Below are 25,931 nucleotides of genomic sequence, written 5' to 3'. Positions count from 1 at the left end.
AATAATTTGTCAATTAGAGGAAATAAAGAAGAAGATTTGCTGTGAATTCTGGGAGTTTGTTATGCCTCAGGGAGAAAAACTGTGCAGTTAAATCCAACAATTTTTTAAAATTGGAACAAATATCAAATTTTAGAAATAAAAAATTTAAATTTGGCTGATAAATATATAAAATGGGCCGCGAACTATGCGTGCCAACCTGTTTCCTGTTGCGACATGACTATTAAAGCAAGCTGGCAGCACTAAATGTGTAAAACAGCTGTGCCTAAAAAGTTGGCTAGTTTTAAGCTACATCAGCTATTTTTCAGCTGCTTTCTAGCTAGAAACAGCTATTTTTACTCTAACAAGTTGGCAGCACTATTTATCACGTGAAATCTCATGTCATTTTTGTGTTGAGTTTCGGGCAGAGACTTGTGCTCCGTTTCGTATGTGCATTGTGGGTGGTGCGGTCGTCGTGTTGCTTGATTTATTTTCATATATTATCAACGCACAAAATTAACTCTAAAGCAGTAACATTTGTATCAACGAGTTGACGTTAAGCAGTGCCGTTTAAATGTAAGTGATTGCGATACTAAAATCGAAAAAAAAGAATGAAAAAACGACAACGCATCAAATGCGCGCATGAAAAAAAGAAAGAAAAAAAACACAGGTCTGCTGACCTGTTATCAAATCATATATTGGGAATAAAACAACTTTGCAAATAATGAAAATATGCTTAATGTAAATGATAAATGAATGTGTATATGTGCAGAAAGAAACAAATGACCCTGAAAAACTGTTGCAGCTTTGTATTGTCCACAATGTTGTGAATTAAAGTTGTGAAACTTGTGGATGCTGTTAGAACAAAGTGGCGGCTTAAACTGTGCGCCGCATATTGCAAAATATGTTTGCAAATTGTTCAATTTGCATTGTTTTTGAGCTGTAAAACTCGTGAGCTAAGAAAAATATCGATCGAAAAGCTGTCATGTGACTGTCACGAACAGCTGACTGACCGCTCAATTCACCACGTTTGTGTCTGTGTGTGTGTGATTGTGGTGAATTTGCGGTTTCGCTCTCTCTATCTCTCTCTTAATTTATTTTGAGTGCTGCTCTCCAGCTTGCCCCCCTCCCCCACAACTCGCTGCGTAAACAAATTATCTAGTTGTAAATTTTGGCTCCATAAATTATTAATTCAAATAAAATAATGTTAGACATTTTTTTCAAATCAATTTACAACTGGTTAGCATTCATACAATTGGAAATTACTTACAATTAAATAATTGTGTAAACAAAATATATAAAATGTAAAATGTATTTAACGAAATTAAATACATTTTCTTATTTTTATATAATATTTTATTTTATTATATTTGCTTCGAAAGAAGATTTTAATTTGTAAATTTTAAATGTTGTCAAAAAAGTTATTAGATTCACTGTGTGTTTGTATATTGCCACAAGGACTAGATAAAATAGTAAATAGTAATATTGCGTGCCGCAAAGACCTTGACTGCCTTGACCACATATAAACTTGAAACAAACACTCAAATATGCTTATTTACAATACATATACTAAATACCAAATTGTATATTTGTGTGTTTGTACATATTTATATATTTCTATATCTGCCTGGGCAATAAAACAAGAAACAGCTGCTAAGTTTACACACAATTTAAACACTAAACTATAACAGCACATTATTATTAATTAATTTAACAGGATATGAATTCACGTGTGTAAATATGCACAGTTAGTCAAAAAAATGTTTTCACAACATGAAAAAAATTGTACTATTTCTTTTCCACAAAATAAACTTGTTTATGGTCCTTAAAACGAGTCAAAAATTAATAAATATGACTTATACGTAACATATTATATAATAAGTATTACAATAATTTAAAACAAAAATTTATATGTTATTATTCTTCTAAAAATAAATTTTTTTTATATTATTATTTCTTATTTTATTGTTCTTGACTATATTTCTTAGCATAAATAAAACAAAAAAAAAATTATGTAAATATTGATTTTGTCAAACAACTTTTTTGACCAACTGTATGTGTTTATGTTAATAACATCATCACAGTTATTTTAGCTATTTTTGTTTTCGTCCTCCCAGTCAACGAACATTGCAATTTCCTGTGTGTTGGCAACTTTCCTCTTTCTCCTCCTCTTCATCCATTTTTTCTTCTTCTACTCTTAGTATACTCCCATTCTATTCCACCCCACACCCCATTAGTGACAGCCGTTGGCCAGTCTGACTGGCGACATGTTCTTCCTCTTCCTCCTGCTCTTCTTGTTTCTTCCTCTTTTATGTCAACATCATTTACGGCTGTTTGTTGTTTGTTATCCAGTTTATCTGGCCAATAGCGTTGCCAATTTGGCATTTTTAAGCTGCAAATATAATGTAGAAAATTGGTAGCATAATTAATTTAATATACGGTAGTTCTATTCGGATTATAATATTGTAATAATTTGAAATGGAATTTGTAAGAATTTGATGAGTTTTTAAATTATTAAATGCTATGAAGATTATTTTTTTAATTATACAAAATATTCATTAAATTTCCTATAGTCACTTATGTTTTTATTGGAAATCAAATCTCTTAATGAAATGATTTTTTAAAAATTTGATGGATTTATGAAATATCAAAATAATGATATGAAGGTTTTTTTTAAACATGTATAATATTATAAATTAGTTTAAAGTGGATTAAATTTCCTATAGTTCAACAGTTTTTATTTAATATCAATCCTTATTTTGATTTTAAATTTTTTAAAGCCAATAAAACTATCAGAATTTTTTCTCATAAAGAGCTAAATAAAATAGAATTCTTTTTCTGTCTTATTTTTAATTGGATTAAATTTTTATTTCATGCCGAGTTTAATATTCTATTTGATATTGAGTTTGCAAAGATCTTAGGGTTTTGTTGTTTAACCTGATAAGCAGACTATTTAGTCAAGTGGTGGCAACTCTGTTGACAAAACACATTCGCTTTCATTTTGGGACACACTCTCTCTCTTTCGCTCTCTCTGTTTTTCTATCTATACGTCTCTTTTTCTACGTATAATTTGATATGCAGAATGCGTCACAGTTCCCATAGAATTTACAAACATATATGTACCCATATATATATATGTAGATATACATAACTATGTATGTATTGAAGCATAACTGCCACTCCCCCATCTCCTCTTAGGGTTGCCGCCTTCACCAAGTGATTTGTACAAAAGCAATTTAGATTTCGACGCTAAAAATAGACAGGGAACATTTTGTTGTTGCTTTTTTTGGAGTGGTTGCCAGGCTAACATTGTTGTAGTTGTAATTGTTGTTGTTTTTGGTATTTGTTTCCTGGTTGAGGACAATGCACTGCCTTGAATGTTATCAATCTATGTAGTAGTAGGAGTATCGGCTTTAATGGGCAGGGTCATGATTATTATGGAGAAGGAACAGGGAAGGATTATTGGGGATGGTCAGCGATTCGACCGATTCCTCTTTTTCTTTGAAGGCCATCATGAAGTTATGTAATAATAGTGACTACCAAAAAAACGAAACGAAACTGACCAACGTTAGATTTGTATCTGCTGATGATTACTCATACGCCACTGTCCTCACAACAACTACTAGAAAAGGTCACAGAAAGAGGCAACTCGACTGTGATAGACCCTGTGCTTACTGTCATGCCAAATCTGACAAACTTCAAACCTTCATAACTTTATCAAAACTTAACCGATTTTCAAGCGGAATGTCATTTTGATCATGATTTGGCCTATAAATTCATTCTGTATTTAAATTTTGCTTATTTAGAAAATTTTTACATTTCTCGATCATAGCCTGTTTTGATGGTAAGGGTCCCCCCTTTGATATTTTAAAAATTCAAAATTTTAAATCTCAAGTTTTCACTTTTAATCAACTCATTATATCGTAATTAGTATAAATCAACACTTTAAACTTGATTCTGAGAGCTTTCATATTCTTGTAAAAAATCATGTCAAATTGAAGAAAATTTTAGACTTGTAAAGGTGGCAGATCAAAGTCTGATTAACTTCAAACTGTCACAACTTTCTCAAAAGTCAACCGATTTTCAAACGGAATGTCATTTTGATCATGGTTTGGTCTCTAAATTCATTCTGCATTTATATTTTTATCATCTAGAAAATTTGATATTTTTTCGATTTTATGCCATCTATCATCCAATTTTCCACCTTGACATTTTTTCAAAAACTTTGATCTCTCATAACTTTGCTAAAACTCAACCGATTTTCAAATGAAATGTCATGTTGATCATGATTTGGTCTCTAAATTCATTCTGCATTCATTGTTAAATCTCAAGCTTTCACTTTTAATCAACTCTTTGGACTTAATTTGTAAAAGAAAACGCAAAGAGACACTTTGTAGTTGTCAGGTACAGGGTCTAAGGACAACGACAACACTTACCAAATTGAACAGGCTGTCGGTTTTTGTCGGCTTTTGCGGCTTGCGTGTCTTTGCTTCGTCATCGTCATCGATTTCGGTTCCTTTCGTTGTTTGCTTCGTGACTGCGCCTTTGCGGCACCAGCAACAACAACAACCAACCCACAACTAACTTGGCCAACAACATATGGCCATAATATGACAGGCAACATTTGTTCCTGCGACTTCTCTGTCGCTTCGTTCATTTCGCGTCGAGCTGTCGTCGAGTACGCACGATTTTCCTTTTGAAAAATGATGTCTGCAAATATTTCGTAGTCAGTGTAATTTTAGTTCAAGTGCAGTTAAAAAATGCCCAAAAAGCTCCATCTTCTACAAGTTGAGAAGGTTCTAAATATTCTGCTAAAACGCAAACACTGTTAGGCTTGTAAGTGTTAATAAAAAGTAAATAAAAATATAAAATAACAAAACAAATTTAAAAAAATATATATCCATACAAATCGATATAAATTATAAAAATAAAGGAGTAATTTGTATTTGTATTGCAATTGTATTTATTCATATATACATTAACGTCGAGTAAAATCAGTTGAGAAAAGTAAAACCTATAAATATAATATAAATAATTGTAAATAATATAAACATACAATTCGATAATAAAACTTAAAATCAGTTGACATACAGCTTAGATTATGATTACAACAAAACGTAATTAAATAATGCAAATAAAAAGTTAAATTATAAGACATATGAACAATAATATTAATAAGAATTATTAATTAATTATATTAATACTATATTATAAAATCAGACTCTTACTGAATAAATTTCTATTCGTATTTTTCTATTGCTTCATAACAATATATTTAATTTAATATATCTTTATCTGTTTTCAACTGTAATCTTAAATATAAATATAATTCGATACAATAATTTATTCGTATTTATGTGTTAGGATTCAAATCATAATAAATTTGTAAATAATGATTATTATTGCAAGCATATTGCGTATACGCATAGCGAACAAATTACCAAATTAGCAGATAAGACTGAGAGAGATAAAAACAGAAAGGGAAAGAGAGAGAAAAACAGTGAGATAGAGAGAAAGAGAGAGAGAGAGAGAGTCTCCCTGGCGCCAAGTGTCCGCGCTTTGTTGTCTGCCTGGCGCCCAGCACGAAAAAAGGACATAAAAAGAACAATGTAACACACACACACAGTTAGTCAAGTAATTGCTTTGACAAAGAAAATCCTATGATATTTGTTTATTTTTTGAAAGTGCAGTTTTTTAACTTATCTTTAGAGCCATAAATAACTATTATAAAATAAGACAAAAATTACTAAAAGATCAGTTTTTCTAGCTGATTTCAACATGGGAATTAGTTGCTTTGTCAAAAGATTTACTTGACCAACTGTATACACACACACGTGTCGATGAGTCCAGGGCCAATGAAATGCATTCTGAGGGTCGATCACATCAATATTGTTGAAATGACCAACGCTTTGGAGGTCAATCATTAAATTTTCATGCGAATTTGCAAAGTGTTTGTTTTCGTTTAAAGGTTTTTATTCATTTATTTCCATGAATCGATATAAGCTCATATTACATAATGGAAAATATTTGGCAGCTAATTTGGACTTACTTTGTGAAAAATAATATAATAATTTGACAGCCTAATATTAATAAGTCGTACTATTATTTTTTATCCATCAAGCAGCTATCAAAATGATGTCCGAATATTGGATTATCTCGGCGCCTGGCGACAAGACGTGCCAACAAACCTTCGACACGATGAACAACCTCACCAGCAAGCAACATAATCTATGCAGTAACTACAAGTTCCATATACCCGATTTAAAGGTAAGTTTTTTTTTTTAATATATTCCAAATTATTTATTTTGTTACACCCGCTACTTAAAAATTAAATAAAAGGGTATATTGTGTTCGTTGGAATGTATGTTACAAGGAGAAGGAGACATCTCCGACCCTATAAAGTATATATATTCTTGATCAGCATCAACAGCCGAGTCGAAATAGTTATGTCCGTCTGTCCGTCCGTCCGAGATCTCAAGGACTATGGCGTTGGAGCCCCCGAACATCGCAAAAAACCACCACACCCACAGTTTTTAAGATAATTCGTTTATTATGGTTTTTACTGTTTTCTATTTATTTTATCTATTATCCCAATTAATCGGAGGAAGATCGGACAAGTAGAACGGCAGTAATAGCTAACCAAAGTTATTAATAATCAAGGCAATACAAGCACACAAAAGTATGCAGTAGTTTTTATTAGATAGTAAATTTTATAAAGTACTTTTATACATATTGAAATAAGTAACGGGTATTTTATGGTCGGTATCTCGACTATAGCCTTTCCGACTAGTTTTTAATTTATTCTTATTAAATTAATTTATTTATTATTTAATTAATTATATTTTATTTTTTTAGGTGGGAACATTGGATCAGCTTGTCGGTCTGTCCGATGATCTGGGAAAACTGGACACGTATGTGGAGCAGATCACCAGGAAGGTGGCCATGTATTTGGGTGAAGTGCTCGAGGATCAGCGCGATAAGCTCCATGAGAACCTTTTGGCCAACAACAGTAAGTCGCAATATTTGTATATAACACTCTCAGTTTAGTCTAGTTTAGTACAGCTTAGTTTAGTTCAGTTTAGTTAAGTGTGATTAACTAGATCCACTCTCATTTTTTTAGTTACTTATAAGCAGGGATCGCAAATAAATAAGTTAATAAAAAAAAATGTATGCTTTATAATTTATAATATAAAAAGGGCAGTCGATACGATCCCTGCTTATAAGATTTTTCTTTAGCTGATGGTAGCAAATATATATACTTAAATACGGAATGCTCTGACTATACAAAAGATATATAATTACCTATATTGTTTTCCACAAAAGTTACTTTTAATGTACTAACTACAACAACAAATAAATCAATTCAAATCAGCTGAGAATGAAACACAATGATTATAAAAATACAATACATATATACTACATACATTTGCCCACAAAACAATCCTCGTACCCCTTCCCTTGGTGAGATACAATACCTCAATATGGAATGTTCAGTGTCCTCAATTTGACTAACACAAAAAGTACATAATTACATGTATTTTCAACAGCAAATATTTATTATCTACATAAATACGTTTTTCAGTATCGAAATAGATTTAAAAACTAATCGATTTTCAGCTGAAAACTTGAGGTTTTTTATTTGGTTTACCTATGATGTACTTTTTAGCTTTTTCAGTTGATTCAATTATCTTTTTAGTTATATTTTTTATACTTTTCTTTTAATTTCTTTTTGGTTTCCAATTTATGTTTTATTGATCAACTTTTATGTTTGAAACTCATGCGCACAAATCATCAATCACGACCAAAATTATAAAAAAAAAAGAATAAAAAGAACAACAAAAAATTAATAAAGTTAATAAATGTAAATGTTTTTATACTACTTGGTAACATATACAACAACAACAATGGAATTAAAGTTTGGAACATATCACAAAAAAGAATTTCTAAGAAATGTCGAAGAGAATTTGCGTTGTTAATTTTGTGTTGCATTTGTTGTACATTTCTAATATCTATTCTATCTATCTACATGCACACACAAACACACACACACATGCTATATAGTTAACTAACATAATATCGGGGATCGCTTATACAAGCTATGAGATTTATAAAAAAATCAAACTTGAGCAAACTTTTTGAATGAATAGGAAATTTTAAGATAAACTATTTTTGAATGGGATATTCTATAGACAGAACAAACACAAAAAGAAAATTAATTAAAAATAATAGCATTTAAATTAATATTTTTAGTTAAAAATTCAGTTATAAAATTAAAATGTAATGCGCATATCAAAATACCTTTTATTTTAGATTTTTTATTAATAAATAAAAAACACAAAAAAAAATTTGTTGAAAAGAATTCAACAAGAATTCTACAATTTTTAAATTATATTTAAAATCAAATGTGTTATTATTCAGATAAAAAGAGTCATTGATAAAAATCAATAAAATTTTGTATTTCTTAGTTTAAAAAAATATTAAAATTTATTAAGTTCCTTAAATTAAACACACACAAAAACGACTTATTAATGATAGTAGTCAAATAACAGTCTGGAGTGTCCGAAACTTATACACAAACCCAAAAAATACTATACTTTGTCCCACACCGCTAAAATCTCTTTAAGGACAACACTTTGTATATTTTACATGAATTACTTAAATATTGTTGTAAATTTCTTATGATTTATCTTATTTTATGTTACAAAATTCGAACTTGAAAATTCGTTAGTTTTTAAATCTTTCAACTTTAAAAAAATCAACAATTACAAATTCTTATCTAAGAGAAAATAATAAAACAAATTGAATTTCTATAAAGAACAACAAGTAAATATAAAGAAAAGAGTATATGAATATATAATATAAATAATTATTTCTTCCTTTCGAATAAAAGAAAAAAAAAGCGCGTGTGTTTTTTCTATTCTTTTTTTTACGTTAACTTTCTCAAAAATATGTGAGTTATATTTTCGGTTTTGAAATTTATTTGTTTTATATGTCGTATGTATGTGTGTGTGTGTGTGTGCTGTAAGTTTGTGTGTGTATGCCTTTTGTAATGTGTGCGTATAAACATTCAATAATAACCATGATAATATTATTTATACTAATAATAATAATGTACATTTTTGTAATCCTCTTTAAACTCATTTGTTAATTTCTCACTGTGTATGTCAATGTGTGTGTGCTGTATTGTGTTGTGTTTTGTTTGTGTGCGTTAATTGCCATTCACATGTTTACCTCGCTTTTTAGCACCCATTTGCAGTAGTTGATTGACAAAGAAAGTCAACGAATCGTGTTATCGATAAATGTACAAAATCAAAATAATCTAACGCTTTTACACTGTACAAAATTTTTAAAAAATTTGTATGATATTATTACACAAAATATAAAACGAAATTGTTGTACCATTTATCATTATCAAAAAAAGAAGAAAAATAGCTTCTTGCAACATTCTTTCCACTGTTGTTCATGAAATTATATATACATTTATAATTTATGATATTGGTTTACACATCTCCCGACAACAACAACAACAACAAAATCCACACATGAGTTTAAATATATACTTATAAAAATATAGTATTATTTGTTTTTCTTGAAATATCAGTTAATGGCTTCATTTATTTCTTATTTTTGTTTATATAAATATCGTTTTTTTTCTTTGTTTTCTTTCTATGATTGAGTATTGAGAAAAGAATTGTGTTTTTTACATACGGCTAGTCAAGAAAGTGTCTTAAAAATAATTGTTTGAAAATTTAAAAACCATGATGTTAGTTTTTATGTTGTTGAAACACTTTTTTGACTGACTGTATGTGGTCTTATCGCAGTAATTGGTATAGCCCCAAAAAGTATGCTATAGTTTTTAAGTTATTGATCAAGAATTGTTTTTTTTTGTCAACTCCGTTGATAATATTACAAAATTTCTGACTGTGAAACCAAATCTAAAACAATTTGTGTTATTTTACTCTGTAAAAAAAAAAAACAAAAAACTCTAAAAAAAAAAACAAAAATTCGGAAAAAAAATTCAAAACCCATTGGGATTTTTTGGAAAACAAATTCACTATGCGGTGAATTGTGAATTGTGACAGGTCCTGGTCCACCCGATGAAAGCATGCCGATATGTCGTCACCACCAGCGTTTGAAGCATCTCAGCCTGCGTCACCAGCGTAAGCACCAGCACACGCACCATCAAAACAATCCCCAACACTACCATACCCATCATCATCACCAGCTGCCCACGGATTTAAAGGGTAAATGCAACAACAACACCACAACAAATGCAACGCATGCCGCAGTTGCAACAACAACCTCCTCCTCTGCCTCTGCCTACGCCTCTGCCTCTGCCACAACATCTGCTAGAGCAAGTGCATCCCTGCATCCTCCATGTCATGGCAGTTTGAATAATTTATGCTCCTCCTCCGCGACAACACAAGATGAATTTGATTTTGTGATACCGCCTGGTTGTGCCTGCGATGAATGCTACGTTTATGCGCCTACATCATTGCCTAGTGCCAGTGCCACATGCAGCACGCTTGTGGCAGATGAATGTTACTCGCAGACAGCTGCCTCAATGCTGAATGCCGTCTCCACGGTGACGGCCATAGCCATGAATAACATTAATAGCAGCACAAATGCGCAGAAAACTAAAAGTGCTGCTGAAATCACCGCTGAAAGTGCTGCAAGTGTCGCTGAAATCACCGCTGAAAATGCTGCAGCTGCTGCAAAAAGCTCCGCCTCAACATTATGCTCGTCGGCTTATTTCTCGACATCGGCGCCAACAGCCAGCAGCAGTTCGGTGCAAAGCATGTCGCGCTCTAACAGCAAAAAGCTGAATAACAACACTTGCAGCATCAACAACAACAACAGCCACAATAACAATCACAACAACAAGCTGAGCTTTCGTAGCAGCTGTAGCAGTCACTTGAGTCAATTCCAATCGCCACCGCTATCACCGCAACAACAAAAGCAACAACAGTCGCCAAAACAACATTTGCAACAACTACAGCTGGGGTCAGTGATGAATTCAGGTGGCGGTGGTGCTGGTGAATTCACCAGCTCACCGCCATTGCAATCGCCAACGGAAAAGTCCTGTGACACGGACTTGGATGATGAACTGGACGATGATCCAAAGAGTCCACATAGCGCATCATCGTTGTCGGAAACATTCGATTGGTGGTTTAATAAACCGAAGCGTAACTCTAAGAAGTGCAGGTATCTTTATCTACATCATCAATATTCCAAAACTCAGCATTAAATCAATTTCAAAACGTAGTAGAACAGTTGCCAAAAGCACCCGAAAAAATGCCAAAATGCCACGCCCACTTCATACCTACTCGCAATCATAAAATCGCAAAAAAAAAGATACCCTCGGGCGTTATACAAATAAAAGATGCAGTCAGCAGTCATCTACACACACACAAAACACACAATATACACTGTAAAAAATGATTACACAACATGCACCCGCTTTGCCTGCTCTCTTTCTCTCTCCCTGTCATCCATAAATGTTTGATTTCATTAAGTGAAGATGAACAATAAAATGCAATAATAACGTATTTTTCTTTTTTTTAAATCATTCACTTCATTTCAAACACACATGAATTCACCCCTGAATTCACTCATTACCACACAAAATGCACACTGTTGTACTCACAATCTACCACACACTCACACACACAAACACTTATGAATTCACCCCTGAATTCACCACTGAATTCACTCATTACTACACAAAATGCACACTGTTATACTTAAAATCTACTCCACACTCACACTCAAACACTCATAAATTCACCCCTGAATTCACCCATGAACTACACAAAATGCACACAAAAAGCACACCAAAACCAACAACAACAACAACAGCAACATTTTGGCATCAGACATCGCCCACACCACCGCGCTCTAGTTATCGCTCTTTCTTCAATTCTCTTGCCGATCAAATTTATAGCAAACGTTCTTCTACACCGAGTCAATTAAATATAAACAATGGATTTAATTTAACACCAACTCATAGATCGTCTCCAGTGAGTAGTTGTTGTGGCAGTAGTAGTACCCAGGGCCGTTCCAGTCCCGACACGGATATTGCGGAGCCGCCCGAGTTTCCGCTGAGTCCAGGTTAGCATTAGCCTGGCCTATACCATATATACTTATCTAATCCTACCTAAAAAAAAAAAAGTATATTGGCCCACTTGGACGTTGCTCTCTGTCTCTCTCTCTCTCTCTTATTGTAAACTATTTTTCAAAAACCTTTGCTTTTCCGTTCCGTTACACTTTCATTTTCTTAATTTTTCTACTTATTATTATTTTTCGTTAGTGAATCACTTGATGTACTTTTCCACAGCAATTTCCACGTTACCAATGTATATCCCAAATGGAAGTGCTTCTTTTGATTGAAACGTGTTGGATTGGTTAACTGTTATACGGTTTAAGTGTTATACATACGTGTACACCTTAACTACAGTTTGTTATACCAATTCCAAGTCTTTGTCTTAAGTATTATTTAGTATAATTTTGATCTCTACTGTTATCTATTATTGTTATTCTATTATCTATTCTATTTTGCAGTTTCAGTTCACACGAGCACACATCCATACATATATTTAAATGATATGTGTGCTCCTTTATTGATTTCTATTCTCAACTTATAAATACACCAAATTATTTGTAACAGTGTAAAAGCGAATATGTTGTTTTTTCAGTGTACTGCTCACCAAATGTTGTTCTGCTGCGATATAAATCACGATTAACGCCGATTTCCACTATGCTAAATACGCTAAATAAAACAATACACACACACACACACACTGATGTTTTATTTTTTAATTTATTTATGTTTTTAAGAAGCTGAATTGGTTTTATTTGAATTTTTTATTTGCCATCAAGTGTATAAGCATAAATTTAATTATAATTTTATATTAAACACTATACATAAATATGTATAAATCTGCTAACATTTTGTGCCGTTTAAAATGTTATTACGAAAGGTACTCGTTAATCCTACCGTTAATTATGCCATTCACAATATATTTTCTAATACAGTTCTTTTAGTAGTTTAAGACCCCATTTAACATTAACTGACTTGTAGAATTTGTAGTGCATCGAAAATTCGTTGTCGTTTTCGTTTAGCGCCTTGTTTCAATAAATTTCTAAAATAATAATCAAATTTCAATTTTTCTTTAAAAATCGTAAAACAACTGACTTAAAATTTTTATAAATATAAATATAATAATTATTTTTTACTTCTTTTTCTTTAATCCCTGAAATTAATTAACCAATTGAAATAAAATAATTTAAATTAATTGCTGTGCTATATTAATTCTTATCATATGTTTAGATAAGAATTTTTAATAGAAATGAAGCTATATTAAGTACTCACATGCTTCTAAAATTATTGTAATAATTTTTATTATTTGCTTAGCTAATTCCACTTAGTTAATTGCTAAAAATAATGTAATGTATATATTGAATTCTGCAAGTTTAGCTGCTTATGTAAATGTAATTGATTTTCAATTTCCTTATATGTATATGTGTGTGTGTGTGAAATTTGTATGAATGTGTGTGTTTATTCTAATTGTGTTTGTGTCTTTATTTCTTATCTAAAGTGCAATATTTATTAACATACTTTGTTGTTATGATTTACATTTGTTTTATACTAAAAAAGAGTCTTAGATTAATTACAGCATATTTATTATTTATATTTTTTTTTATTAAAATATTTGTTTGTCAATAAAATATAGTCTTGAAATAAAATGATAAACATTTGAAATTCCCTATCTAATCATGTAATTCTTTCTTGATCGATTTATATAGCCGAACTGCCGCAGTATTTAACGCGTTTCCAATGGGACATGGCCAAATATCCAATTAAGCAATCGCTCCGAAATATTGCCGATATAATTTCAAAGCAAATCGGTCAAATTGATGGCGATTTGAAGACGAAATCGCAGGCTTACAACAACCTCAAGGGCAATTTGCAGAATTTGGAAAAGAAGAAAACGTAAGCATCTAACCTTCAATTTCTATTTAAAACATTTTTTTAAGAAAAATATAAAATAAAGTTTCCGACAACATAAATTTTAAATAAATAAATTTTAAGACGGAGGTCTAAAAATTAAGGTTTTTCTCTCGTCCAATAAATAGAAGTGTAGTCATAAAATAGTTAGTTAGCTAATTGTATTAATTAAATGACTTAACACACGCATTCTCCTACTATTTTAGTGGCAGTTTGTTAACACGCAACCTTGCGGATTTGGTTAAGAAGGAGCACTTTATTCTGGACTCGGAGTACTTGACCACGCTCCTGGTGATTGTGCCAAAGTAAGTAGGAATACTCATTCTCCAACGGCTTATGTCATTCGACTTAGATCATGTCACTAACTTGCACAAAAATATTGCTAGTTATAAAGTCATATTGAAGAAATATTTTGACTTGATAAGTTGCTGGATCCAAAGTCTGACCAAATTCAAAATTTCATAACCTTTTTAGAACCAAAGACGACCACCAAGCCATCTATCATCCAATTTTCCATACATACCCCTTGACATTTTTTCGAACACTTTGATCTCTCATAACTTCATCAAAAAATATCAGATTTTCAGGCGGATTGTCATTTTGATCATGATTTTTCCTCTAAATTGATTCTGCATTTAAATTATTTTCATCTAGAAAATTTGCTATTTTTCGACCACCAAGCCATCTATCATCCAATTTTCCATACATACCCCTTGACATTTTTTCGAAAACTTCGATCTATCATAACTTTGTCAAAACTCAACCGAATTTCAAGCGGAATGTCATTTTGATCATGATTTGGCCTCTAAATTGATTCTGCATTTAAATTTTTTTCATCTAGAAAATTTGCTATTTTTCGACCACCAAGCCATCTATCATCCAATTTTCCATACATACCCCTTGACATTTTTTCAAAAATTTTGATCTCTCATAACTTTATCAAAAATTATCCGATTTTCAAGCGGATTGTCATTTTGATCATCATTTGGCCTCTTAATTGATTCTGCACTTAAATTTTTTTCAGTTAGATAATTTGATATTTTTTCGATCCTAAGCCATCTAACATCCAATTTTCCATACATACCCCTTGACATTTTTTCGAAAACTTCGATCTATCATAACTTTGTCAAAACTCAACCGAATTTCAAGCGGAATGTCATTTTGATCATGATTTGGCCTCTAAATTGATTCTGCATTTAAATTTTTTTCATCTAGAAAATTTGCTATTTTTCGACCACCAAGCCATCTATCATCCAATTTTCCATACATACCCCTTGACATTTTTTCAAAAATTTTGATCTCTCATAACTTTATCAAAAATTATCCGATTTTCAAGCGGATTGTCATTTTGATCATCATTTGGCCTCTAAATTGATCCTGCATTTAAATTTTTTTCATCTAGAAAAATTGCTATTTTTCGACCACCAAGCCGTCTATCATCCAATTTTCCATAAATACCCCTTAACATTTTTTCAAAAATTTTGATCTCTCATAACTTTATCAAAAATTATCCGATTTTCAAGCGGATTGTCATTTTGATCATCATTTGGCCTCTTAATTGATTCTGCACTTAAATTTTTTTCATTTAGATAATTTGATATTTTTTCGATCCTAAGCCATCTAACATCCAATTTTCCATACATACCCCTTGACATTTTTTCAAAAACTTAAATCTCTCATTATTTTGCTAAAACTCGACCGATTTTCAAGCTAAATGTCATTTTGATCATGGTTTGGTCTCTTAATTCATTCTGCATTCAAATTTTATTAAATTCGTTCAAAAAATATTTCACCTCTAGATCTGGCTGCTGATTTCGATGCTAAGGGTCCCCCCTTTGAAATTTCGAAAATTGAATATTTTAAAATCTCAATCTTTTACTTTTAATAATATTTTTTTATGTTTTTATTTGCTTTTTTAGAGTCATGGCCAACGATTGGTTAGCCAATTATGAGAAAATCACGGACATGATTGTACCACGCTCGTCGCAGCTCATCAAGGAGGACTCCGACTACTGTCTCTTCAACGTGACGCTCTTCAAGAAGGTCACCGAGGAGTTCAAGCTCCACGCCCGTGAACGCAAGTTCATAGTGCGTGATTTCGTCTATAACGAGGAGGAGTTGGCGGCGGGAAAGAACGAGATGACCAAACTGATGACCGACAAGAAGAAGCAGTTTGTATGTATACTAACTAACTAGCTAAGAGTATGTAATTACTATATATGTTGCCATTTTCAGGGTCCTTTGGTGCGCTGGCTGAAGGTGAACTTCAGCGAGGCATTCTGTGCCTTGATCCATGTGAAGGCGCTGCGCGTGTTTGTGGAATCCGTGCTTAGGTGGGTTCCTTACATTTTACTAGTGATGTAAAAATATATCGAAATATCGACAACTCAATTTTCGCGGAAGCGATAATTGCAAATTAAAGTTTCCAATTATAAAAGAATCAGGCCTAAAACAAATTAGCAGACTGAAAAGGAAAAGACTTAGATGTAATATTTTTGCCCAGCGTATTCTGGCAAGGAATAAACACTTAATTTTTTTTATTATCATTAAAATTAGATTTACATCTTTTTTTCAACGCAATGATTGTGGTAAAAATCGTAGCAATTTCCATATTAGCGTTGTTATTTAATAAAGATAAATTACAAGATATTTTATTTATGTATTAAAATCGAAATGAATGAAATAATGAATATTTTAAATATCTAATCGTTATGTTGCCAAGTTTATTATGCAATGCATTAATTATTTGAGTTAATTACAGGTACGGCCTGCCGGTCAACTTCCAGGCCATATTGATAGAGCCGAACAAGAAGAGCGTGAAGCGTTTGCGCGATGTTCTCAACCAGCTCTATGGCCATTTGGATGGTGCCTCCGCTGGCGGACATGTCAGCAGTGCTGATGTAAGAAATACCATGTATTTTTTAAAAATAAATTCCAATTAACATACCTCTTCTTTTCTTGCAGAATGTCGATATTCCCGGCTTGGGCTTTGGCCAATCCGAATACTATCCCTATGTGTTCTACAAGGTGAACATCGATATGGTTGAGCAAACAAAGCTTTAAGGGGCCTTTCTCATGCCTCTGCTTAGCACACATACACACACACACGCCACACCCACACAACAAGATATAAATATTAAAGAAAAAAGCTAAAAAACAATTTGAAATTGAATTGAAAGCAGCAGCCCAAAAAACTGCCTGCAAATCTGATAAAAATGTAGTAAAAACCAACAAGTCTATCCTGCTCATTATAAACAAACAAAAAACAAAAAAACAACAAAAACCGTTGCCACGCAAATAACACGCAAAAATTAATAGTTTACTATATAAATAATTTTAGTCATTGTTATATAATTATTGTTGTTATTTATGTTACACGTTCACAGAATTCCGTTTCAAGTTTAACTTACTTTCAAAAATAATAAGCAAACTTAACTAAAAAGAAGCAAAACAAAATTAAAAAGAAAATTCAAATCGCGTCCCTTAAAGTTTTATATATACATATAAATAATTATTCTATGTTTCTGTATTAAAGCTTTTATTTTTCCATTATTGTTCTGCTTCAATTGTAAACAGTATTTTGTGTTTTTTATTTTTACTGCTATTATTTTTTCTCTTTGTTTTGTTTAGAAACAATAATTGTGCTTTGTTCATATTTAGTTGATGGATGAATGAATGATAATGAAAATTTTAACACGTAGCTAAAATTTACATAGATTGTCACTAAATGAGCCAAAAAAAAACATTGATTTGTTTTTATAGCAGCACTACAACTACAATATTATTAATTAATTAATACAATAAATATTTGATTTACACATTGTTTTGAAAATGTTTGAAATGATCTATTTGTTTGCTCACTTTCGGGTGACTGTGTGACTAACTAAGTTTTAATGGTGTCGCAAAAGAAAATAAAACTATACTATAAAACAAACTAATACAACAACTAACAAAACAAACGATGCAATGCAATTTCCTTGCAATTGGAAAACCTAAAACGAAAGTATTCTATTTATAAATGTTGCCTAGATATCAAAAGAGTTTATTAACTTAAAAACATTTGTGCATGCTAAAACATAAACGTAAATAAAATGCTATGATTAAAGCCAATAAACGGTTAACCTCACAAAATATTCAAATCGGAGCTCAAAACGAGATCGAGAACGAGATACCATAAACGAGATACATATACTATATCTATTTTTTTTTGGTTTGAAAGGACAACTTAATGCACTTGAAATGAGAAGAGAACAATAATATTTGTATGTAAAGTAAAGTTTAATGTATTTTCTCTACACACAAAAGAAAAATCTAAATGTTTAACAAAAATAAGTTAAAGCAAAGAAAATTATAAGTGACACAAATTGCAGTATCTTATAAAATTATATTTTAAATTTATGCATTATACAACTATGTAAATGTCAAATGCGTTATATAAGGTGCAGTTGAGTCCGCCTTGTAAATAATTATAAAGAAAGAAAGACATTCCAACATTGTTTTTTTTTATCTATTTTCCAAATCGGATTTAATTTATGCAATTCATGAATTTTACCTAGTTATGTAGTTGCACAATGATCAGTCAGTCAGTCAATCAGGACAAAGAATCTTAATAATATTTAAACAACTCTATCAATTGTTTAGATGCTTTGAAACATAATTAACAGCCTCTCTCAAATCCTTGGCATATTTCCAAGTGCTGCGATCCTCAATCAAGGAAGGGATCAATCGTTTTATTGCTGACTTTATAGTGCTGCATTTGGGCAAGATGTGTTCCCAGAAAGCGACGATGACAAGGACCTCGCAGAATCTGGAGCGTGTAGTGATTGTGGAGAGTCAAGGAGTATTTTGTGATGTGGAAACACTTTGTGGCTACGTTTTCCCGTGTGTAATTCCGACGGAATGTATTTTGCAACAAAAAGAGCTCATCTGAATTTGAATTTGATTGCTTGTGATTGATGGGGTATATGGATTGAATTAAGCAGAGCGAACCAAAGCCATTGGGACAATAAAATTTGGTTGCTTCTTGATCGGCAGCCAATAACTCATGCCAAGTACGTAGACCTCCCGCTGGCATTATCACCTCATCGATATCCACATTGACCATATAGTCGTGCCTGTACATATTCCGATAGAAGCAGTCATTGTAGGGTATCAGCTCGTTGAGTCGCTTCATTAACAAGCGATTATTGATCAACAAGTGCAGATAGTGTGGCAATCGGGGAGTCCCATTGGCCATTGTAAGCGGTCGCAACTCTAGGAATCCACTGCTCTGATAATAATCCAGAGTCCGTTGCACCGCCGGATGCACATTATATACATAGGCATAGATGCGAGTGGCGCCCAGAAGACGCTGCAGTTCAAACCACTCGATCAAACGGGACGATATGTCCACAAAGGCAAAATCAAATGCCTTCAGGCATATCCCAAAATTGAGTGTTATCTTGGAGGAGGAGGAGCTGCTGCCCGTTGCATAACTGGTGATTCCCTGAAACAAATTCGCCAAAAAGTTATAGGATATTCAAAATTCGGTGATAAATAAAAAGGAAAATAAACCTCGAAAGCATAAAATTTGATAATGAAAATTTGAATTTAACTAATTTTTTAACAATTATATTTGAAATAGGAAATAATTGGTAAGGTAGAAACTATGAAATACCGAAATCTAATAAATTTAATCAAAATTCAAAGAAAGCATAAGCTAGAAAAATACGGAACAAAAATATTATATTTAAAAATCTTCCGGTTTGTTTTGAATTTTATTTATAAATTTGTTTTTAATTTAATTAATTCTTACCTTGCTAATGCTATTATTGTTAGGAAGTTCGTAGTGGACACGAAGTGAGTTGCTGGCGTGCTCACATATGTGTGTGGTCAGTGAGACAGTTCTGGGATAAGATCCTTGCAGATTTCTGGGTAAAGTATTTGGCACTGGGCAGCTCAAAAGATGTGGATAGCTGAAAAGTGGTTTAAGGTCCCAAATCAGTGGCCACACACTGATATACTCACTGATTGGGGTCAGAATTGGCTGCTCATGGCCCACAAACCACAGCTGACAGTATGTCGATGGAAAGTCGTTACCAATTTGATTAGCCGTGGCTAAAATGCGCACCACACCCCGCGACGAATTGACCGCCCTGCGTTTGTCCAGATAAGCGGCATAAAGACGAAACGTCACATTGGCATTAAAAAAGGTCTGCCAATAATAATTGTGCAGCTGCAGATCCAACGGGTCGGGATACTGGGCACAAGTTGAGTTCAATCTATAGCTGCCTGGTTGGGCATAGTGATACCAGTAATTAAAATCCACTTCGGGTAGTTCCTTTTCCAGATCATCAATTGAAGCAGCTGCTGGTGTTGTTGCTGTTGTTGTAGACTCCACTTGGTTCAAATGCTGTTGCCAATTTGGATTGTAGAGCAGCAAAAATGCAGTCATAAAAATGGCCAAGAGAATTAATTTAAACATTAAACCTTGAGCTTTTGATGACATTGCGAAAGATGTAACTAATCCAGCTGGCCTGTTAACTAAGCAAAGACTGACTGCCTAATTTATCTACATTTCATGAATTATCATATCTTTAACTGACTGATTGATAGCCATACACTGAGACAAATACTCTAGAAACAAGTGTCTATACCAAAGGTAAATTTACTTTGCTTCACTTAATTTACAAATTACAAATCTATATAGCTTAGTGTACAATTATAAATATAGACATAGACTAAACATAAACATTAATGATAATTATGATCTAGAAATGCTTCAAGTCGGATTCTATGCTAGCTGCGTTCGAGTTTTGCATTAATTTGATCTTCATGGCCGCTGTGGCTCCCACCGCTTGCTGCAATATATTTGGCGGTTTTGGCTGATTCTTGTCGGCCATATATTGAGCCCGATGCAAGCGTTGTCGATGCTTGTACATGTTGGCGCTGCAGAAGAATGTCATCGGGCAATTGGGACATGTGTACAACACCTCGCCTGTGTGTGTGGATGTGTGTTCCTGTCAACAAAACAAAGATACAACATGTTAATTGAGAGTAGCATTTAAATAGAACAACTCACCTTTAGTTCTTGTGGTCGTTTGAAGGCCTTATCGCACATGGTACACTTGAATTTACGCTCGCACTCGTGACTGTTTAGCAAATAAACAAAAGTTAGTAGTAATTCATATGAATTAAAGTGTATATGGCATTACTTGTGATAGATGTGGCGACGTAGAGCACGAGCATTTGGTGAAATCTTGCTGCACACATGACAACGATGCTCTCCGGCACTTTCCACATGGATGCTCTTCATGTGCTGCTTCAGTCCCGTCATTCCCTTAAGCCAGGCTCCGCAGATTTGGCACTGCTTCAACTCGGGCTCCGGTCGCGGTGTATTCGAGTGCATTAGTTCCTGATGCTTCTTCAGAATGATTTTGGTGCGCATCTGCTTGCCACATTTATCGCAAATAATTATACTCTCCGGATCGTGCATGGAACTCATGTGATTCTTCAGCTTACGCTCAGTCAGGAATCTGCAACATTATTAAAATTAATTTTACAAAAATTAAGTATAATTGACCAACGGAAATATAATAAATGAAGTAAAGGAAGCTTAAATCAGGAAATTCAACTAGGTAATTAGGGGAGTTATTAAATCATAAATGGATTTATTCCAATCAACTTACTTTTTGCCGCACTCATTGCAAGTGAATTTGAACTCGGATTTGGGAACGTGTTTGTTGAGCTTGTGGTAATCGATGGCCGTCTTGCTGAGGAACACCTTGGAGCAGAGGTCGCACTGGAAGGAGACCTTTGCTACGTGCACCTGTTGATGGGACTCGAGGTGCCTGGAGTTCTGGAATGCCTTCTTGCAGGTGATGCACTTGAAGTGCTCGGGATTCCAGTGGACCAGCACATGTTCCGCAAGCACCTTGCGTTGGGTGAACTTCCGGCCACAGCAGATCATGTAACCAGGATCCACCTGATGTGTGAGGCGATGATGGCGTTGCATTTCCGTAAAATTGTGCACCAACAGATTGCAGATGGAGCAGGGCAGCACATCACTGAAGAACTTGGCAATGATGCCATCGTATTCCTCCTGCTGCTTCTTGCGCTGATCCAACAGTTCCCGGGACATGCGCACTTTTGGCTCCGTCGGTTTCGCTCGCTTCTTGTATTTCTTGGGCCGCACCGGAGTTCTCTTTGGTATCACGGCGAATGCCACTTCGCTGGGTTTATCCGCCTTGAACTCAAAGTCCGAATCATCATCATCATCATCATCATCGTCATCATCATCGGAGGAATCTGCGCTGCTGTCGTTGCTGTGATCATTGAGTCCTTCATCGAAATTACAACTGAATTCCTGTTCATCCTGGTCGCTCAAGTCCGTCGGCTTTTCTCTTTTCAAATCCGCTTCGATCTCTACCGTCTCATGCACTGACTGCTCGATTTTCTATAAGAATGACGAAAAACATTACTTTAGAAATTAGGAATTACTTTGGAAATAATTAGTAAAATGGCAAGGAAACCAAATTTGGAAATATTTACTTTAGGAAATAGAAATTATTTTAAGGTTTTCCCATTTTAAATTTTCTAAATCCATTACTCCTAAATTTGGCCTTTCCTAATTTTTTGTCTTCCCAATTGTAATAATAATATTTTGTTTGTTTATTTGTCTAATTTATGATTCTTTTTTCATCATCATCTTGGTTTCATATTTCATAATTTCCTAAAGAATATTCGGAATTCGTATTAGGTACCTGCTGCTCCTGCGGCATTTCCTTTTCCTTGGGAATTTCCGTTTTACGCGGTCTTCCGCGACGTTTCTTTGGCGCCGCTTCCTCACTGACAACTTGGACAGTTTCCGCTTCCGCCTTGACGCGTTTCCTTAAGCGTCTGGCCGTAGAAGCATCCAGATTAGTCATGCTCTCGAGCACCTCAATCTTAGGCAACTGCTCCAGTTCGTGTTCCTCGATCTTAACCTCCGGATAAAAGGATAACTCCGTTTGAACCGTAGACTGTTTATCCGCATTGAAGTTGATTTGGGTCAACGGATCATCCTCTTCCTCCTCCTCCATTAGGAGCACCTTCGTCTCTCGCAGCGAAACCTGCGCAGCACTGACGAAATCATGCAGCGTATGGAAAGCGGACAGTGTCTTCCAGCATTCCAGGCACACTTTACTGCCACTGGAAGCGGGAACGTGAGAGGGAGCGAGAGAGGGACCAGCAGCCAGCTGCATTGGCAAATGTTTGTTGATAATCTTCACCACATTGAGTTGTAATCCCTTTTCGGAGTATATATCGATATATTGGTCAAGCGTCAGCGGATTATCCTCCAGACAGAGAATACAGTTCTCAGGCACTGTTCGATCTAAACAAAACATACAAAATCAAACATCTCATATAAATCTAATCATGTTCCTTATCGCTTTCTCTTTCATACCCATGTTTCATTAATTAATTTGTATGTTGTACATATGTTTGTATAGTTCCATTTGATGTGGCCAAAATATGGTTTTTAATAAATTATTTATTTTTTTCTTAATTTTTTTTTGTTTACTTGCAATGTGCTACCAGCTAGTGATGTGAAAACATTGTGTATCGACTAATCGATGTATCGATTTATGAACATGAAATATATTTATCACTGATGACAACTTTTTAGAGGAAAAATAAGCTGTATCTGGCTGGTAAGCATCCGAAAAATAGCCAAGACTGAGATGGCACAGCTGATTTTCAAATTAAGTTTCAGTGCTGCCAACTTGTGTTAATATTCATGTTACAACAAAAAACGGATTTAGGATCATGGGACAATAAAAAGTACTGCGCACAATTCGAATGGGACTTCAATTTTAGTTCTTTTAGCAATATTTTGCAATGAATAAATAATGTAATACAAATTTGTAATTCGAAATTAGAAATAAATCAAGCTGAATGATTCTATGGAAGTTGGGAGTTTGACATTTATCAGAAGTTGTAAATTTAATTCTAAATCCAAAATAAAAAAGTGGCGGCAGTTTAAGTCAAAAGTCACACATCTGCACACACTTGTGACACACAGCTCTTGGGATCCACAAGATCCACAGCCGTGCAGTCGCGGGAGGACTCAAGCCAATCAAAGCTTTGCGCACTGTAAGAGGATGAGAGCTTTTACAGTTTCTCTTCTGTGCTATGTTTAAACACACTGTTCTCTGTGCTTACACACACCCACACACATGTAATTAATCAGTGCAGCGGGACCTGTATGTTTTTATTTTCTTATTCTGTTTTGATTGTAGCATTAAAATTTAAAATATTATTAAAAAGAACATTTTTGTAAAAGGTACTTTATTAAGAAATGATCTAGATCAGTTTTCCAGGCTGACAGATTTTAAATCAACATTAATTTTTTCCGCCAGGTGGCAGCATCTTTCATTAAACAGTTGTTTGCGTTTTTTCAGGCGTCTGTGCTGAAAACATTTATAATAAATAATCAAAAGGCGAATTGGAGTTAAGTTATTTGTTGATTGCGTGAATTGTAAGCATTGGCAAAGTGGAATAACATTGAATTACACTTATTGGAAGGATAAACCATATGACTTCATTTTGACAGAGTGTGGAACCTGTTGAAACAAATAAAATAATAAAATGCTGTACAACTTGCAACAAATAATAAATGTATAATAATCATGTCGAAGGCAGAGAAAAAGATGGTGCGTTTGATTTTTATAACAATTTAAGAAGTTATACATATTAATTCCATTCTTCTAATCAAAGGTCCCAAGGAACCAGTTGAAATCGTTTAAAGATCGAAAGACATTTTGGTACACAGTAAATGAATTGATGAAAAATGAAGTATGTCCCAGTTGTGGTAGATCTATGAACAAGTTCAAGAATATAACGGCGCACGTTAAACGCTGTTTTAGCATTAAGAAAATCGGACCTATCTACCGACTTCATGGCTATAATGAATGTATATGCGGACTTTTGATAGCCGACAATGCGAAGGCTAAGAAACTGCATTTATGTACGGTAAGTGATCGTTTAATAGGAGTATTCCTGAAAACAGATTCAGATAATAATAAGTGAATAGAAGTATTCCTGAAAACGGGCTCAGATAATAATAAGTGAATAGGGGTATTCCTGAAAACAGATTCAGACCTGATTTTGATTTGGCTAAGCAAATCTGAATCAGTTTCAGAAATCCCGTAAACCGTTAATCTTGTAGCTCTTACCTTTATTCTTTCTGAATCCCTATTGAAAATTCATAATACTTATTCATTTATTCTTTAATTTTAGGGTGAGGTGCCAGCATTTGAGCCAGAATTGAACTATGAGCAGTTGAGGAGTTCTTCAAATTTAAGCAACCAAGATGATCAATCTACAGGCAATCAGATCCTATCAAGTCCTCACTTGGAACGTGAGTTGCTTCAGCCTAAGCCGTGGATACGAAACTTTGTGTCGCCATTCAAATTAGATATTGAAAATGTGCAGGATAACACAAAATCAGAACCACGAGTTCGCAATTTTGACATGGCATCCAACAATTTAGAGCCGGAGCCTCACAATGTGAGTGTTTATTCAATAGGCTCGAATAATGGCGCTATATTCGTAAGAGGACATTCGGGAAAATCACAAACAACGAATTTTATTCTTAAAAGAGATCCAAGGCTTCGACTGCCAAGCCTCAAATATAGTTAGCAAGCCTGCTAATCTTCCAAAAATTGGAAAACCCAATTGTAAACAAAAATAATTATTACATTTACTTAATTGCGCTTGATTTTTCAAGTTTTCTAAATTACATAACTTAAGATATGATGTTACCTATAATTATTCAAATCCAGCTAACAACAAATTGTGAATCGTTAAATATAAGAAAGTATGAAATTTATGTAATTATATAAATTATAATAGATAATAGATGAGTATGTTTTTGAATTTCCTATAGAGAGCAGAAATGTACTACTAGTTTTTATATGTAATAAAT

At 33.5% G+C, this 25,931-nt stretch overlaps 5 protein-coding genes across 10 annotated transcripts; 3 read left to right on the top strand and 2 right to left on the bottom strand.

Annotated features, from left to right (window-relative positions):
- Positions 1-380: 380 nt before the first annotated feature.
- LOC117783040 (V-type proton ATPase subunit C) lies at positions 381-17,288 on the top strand. Of its 2 annotated transcripts, none has more exons than XM_034620199.1 (9): positions 381-552; positions 6,098-6,243; positions 6,832-6,985; positions 13,783-13,969; positions 14,191-14,289; positions 15,904-16,159; positions 16,220-16,317; positions 16,746-16,884; positions 16,949-17,288. In XM_034620199.1, exons 2-9 carry the CDS (start codon positions 6,109-6,111, stop codon positions 17,045-17,047), a joined length of 1,167 nt encoding a protein of 388 aa, XP_034476090.1. In that variant the 5' UTR covers positions 381-552; positions 6,098-6,108; the 3' UTR covers positions 17,048-17,288. The 2 variants fall into 2 exon arrangements, with proteins under 2 accessions (XP_034476090.1, XP_034476089.1); XM_034620198.1 differs by having other exon boundaries at positions 382-552; positions 6,101-6,243.
- On the top strand, positions 9,975-12,768 carry LOC117783039 (V-type proton ATPase subunit C-like). Its single transcript, XM_034620197.1, has 2 exons — positions 9,975-11,181; positions 11,987-12,768. Exons 1-2 carry the CDS (start codon positions 10,082-10,084, stop codon positions 12,090-12,092), a joined length of 1,206 nt encoding a protein of 401 aa, XP_034476088.1. The 5' UTR covers positions 9,975-10,081; the 3' UTR covers positions 12,093-12,768.
- A 1,076-nt stretch (positions 17,289-18,364) lies between the features above and the next one.
- Positions 18,365-20,417, bottom strand: LOC117785790. The gene is given in 3 exon segments (XM_034624022.1): positions 18,365-18,716; positions 18,718-19,469; positions 19,779-20,417. Coding segments are annotated over 3 exon segments (1,494 nt in total). The 3' UTR covers positions 18,365-18,613.
- A 193-nt stretch (positions 20,418-20,610) lies between these two features.
- On the bottom strand, positions 20,611-23,647 carry LOC117785220 (transcription factor grauzone). Of its 3 annotated transcripts, XM_034623138.1 has the most exons (6): positions 23,409-23,647; positions 22,726-23,336; positions 21,652-22,418; positions 21,178-21,498; positions 21,045-21,114; positions 20,611-20,982 (listed from the first exon to the last, which is right to left on the bottom strand). In XM_034623138.1, the coding sequence occupies exons 1-6, from the start codon at positions 23,410-23,412 to the stop codon at positions 20,734-20,736; spliced, it is 2,022 nt and encodes a 673-aa protein (XP_034479029.1). In that variant the 5' UTR covers positions 23,413-23,647; the 3' UTR covers positions 20,611-20,733. The 3 variants fall into 3 exon arrangements, with proteins under 3 accessions (XP_034479029.1, XP_034479028.1, XP_034479030.1); XM_034623137.1 differs by lacking the exon at positions 23,409-23,647 and having other exon boundaries at positions 22,726-23,364; XM_034623139.1 differs by lacking the exons at positions 20,611-20,982; positions 21,045-21,114; positions 23,409-23,647 and having other exon boundaries at positions 21,428-21,498; positions 21,648-22,418; positions 22,726-23,364.
- A 727-nt stretch (positions 23,648-24,374) lies between these two features.
- Positions 24,375-25,860, top strand: LOC117784064. Of its 3 annotated transcripts, none has more exons than XM_034621666.1 (4): positions 24,375-24,482; positions 24,558-24,657; positions 24,722-24,976; positions 25,244-25,858. In XM_034621666.1, exons 2-4 carry the CDS (start codon positions 24,634-24,636, stop codon positions 25,643-25,645), a joined length of 681 nt encoding a protein of 226 aa, XP_034477557.1. In that variant the 5' UTR covers positions 24,375-24,482; positions 24,558-24,633; the 3' UTR covers positions 25,646-25,858. The 3 variants fall into 3 exon arrangements, with proteins under 3 accessions (XP_034477557.1, XP_034477556.1, XP_034477555.1); XM_034621665.1 differs by having other exon boundaries at positions 24,387-24,657; positions 25,244-25,691; positions 25,731-25,860; XM_034621664.1 differs by having other exon boundaries at positions 24,387-24,657.
- The last annotated feature ends 71 nt before the right edge of the window (positions 25,861-25,931 follow it).

The sequence above is a fragment of the Drosophila innubila genome, assembly GCF_004354385.1.
Source record: "Drosophila innubila isolate TH190305 chromosome 2R unlocalized genomic scaffold, UK_Dinn_1.0 1_C_2R, whole genome shotgun sequence".
Classification (NCBI taxonomy): domain Eukaryota; kingdom Metazoa; phylum Arthropoda; class Insecta; order Diptera; family Drosophilidae; genus Drosophila; species Drosophila innubila.
This window is presented reverse-complemented; position numbering and strand designations above follow the sequence as displayed.

Coding starts and splice junctions, on each gene's coding strand:
- LOC117785220 (XM_034623137.1), bottom strand. CDS start 23,349: ATGTTTTGTTTAGATCGAACAGTGCCTGAGAACTGTATTCTCTGTCTG. Junction 22,419..22,725: donor AAATGCCGCAGGAGCAGCAG/GTACCTAATACG, acceptor TCATTCTTATAG/AAAATCGAGCAGTCAGTGCA. Junction 21,115..21,177: donor CGTCGCCACATCTATCACAA/GTAATGCCATAT, acceptor TTTGCTAAACAG/TCACGAGTGCGAGCGTAAAT.
- LOC117784064 (XM_034621665.1), top strand. CDS start 24,634: ATGTCGAAGGCAGAGAAAAAGATG. Junction 24,658..24,721: donor CGAAGGCAGAGAAAAAGATG/GTGCGTTTGATT, acceptor TTCTAATCAAAG/GTCCCAAGGAACCAGTTGAA. Junction 24,977..25,243: donor AGAAACTGCATTTATGTACG/GTAAGTGATCGT, acceptor CTTTAATTTTAG/GGTGAGGTGCCAGCATTTGA.
- LOC117783039 (XM_034620197.1), top strand. CDS start 10,082: ATGCCGATATGTCGTCACCACCAGCGTTTGAAGCATCTCAGCCTGCGT. Junction 11,182..11,986: donor CGTAACTCTAAGAAGTGCAG/GTATCTTTATCT, acceptor ACCAACTCATAG/ATCGTCTCCAGTGAGTAGTT.
- LOC117783040 (XM_034620199.1), top strand. CDS start 6,109: ATGATGTCCGAATATTGGATTATCTCGGCGCCTGGCGACAAGACGTGC. Junction 14,290..15,903: donor CTCCTGGTGATTGTGCCAAA/GTAAGTAGGAAT, acceptor TTGCTTTTTTAG/AGTCATGGCCAACGATTGGT. Junction 16,885..16,948: donor GACATGTCAGCAGTGCTGAT/GTAAGAAATACC, acceptor CTTTTCTTGCAG/AATGTCGATATTCCCGGCTT.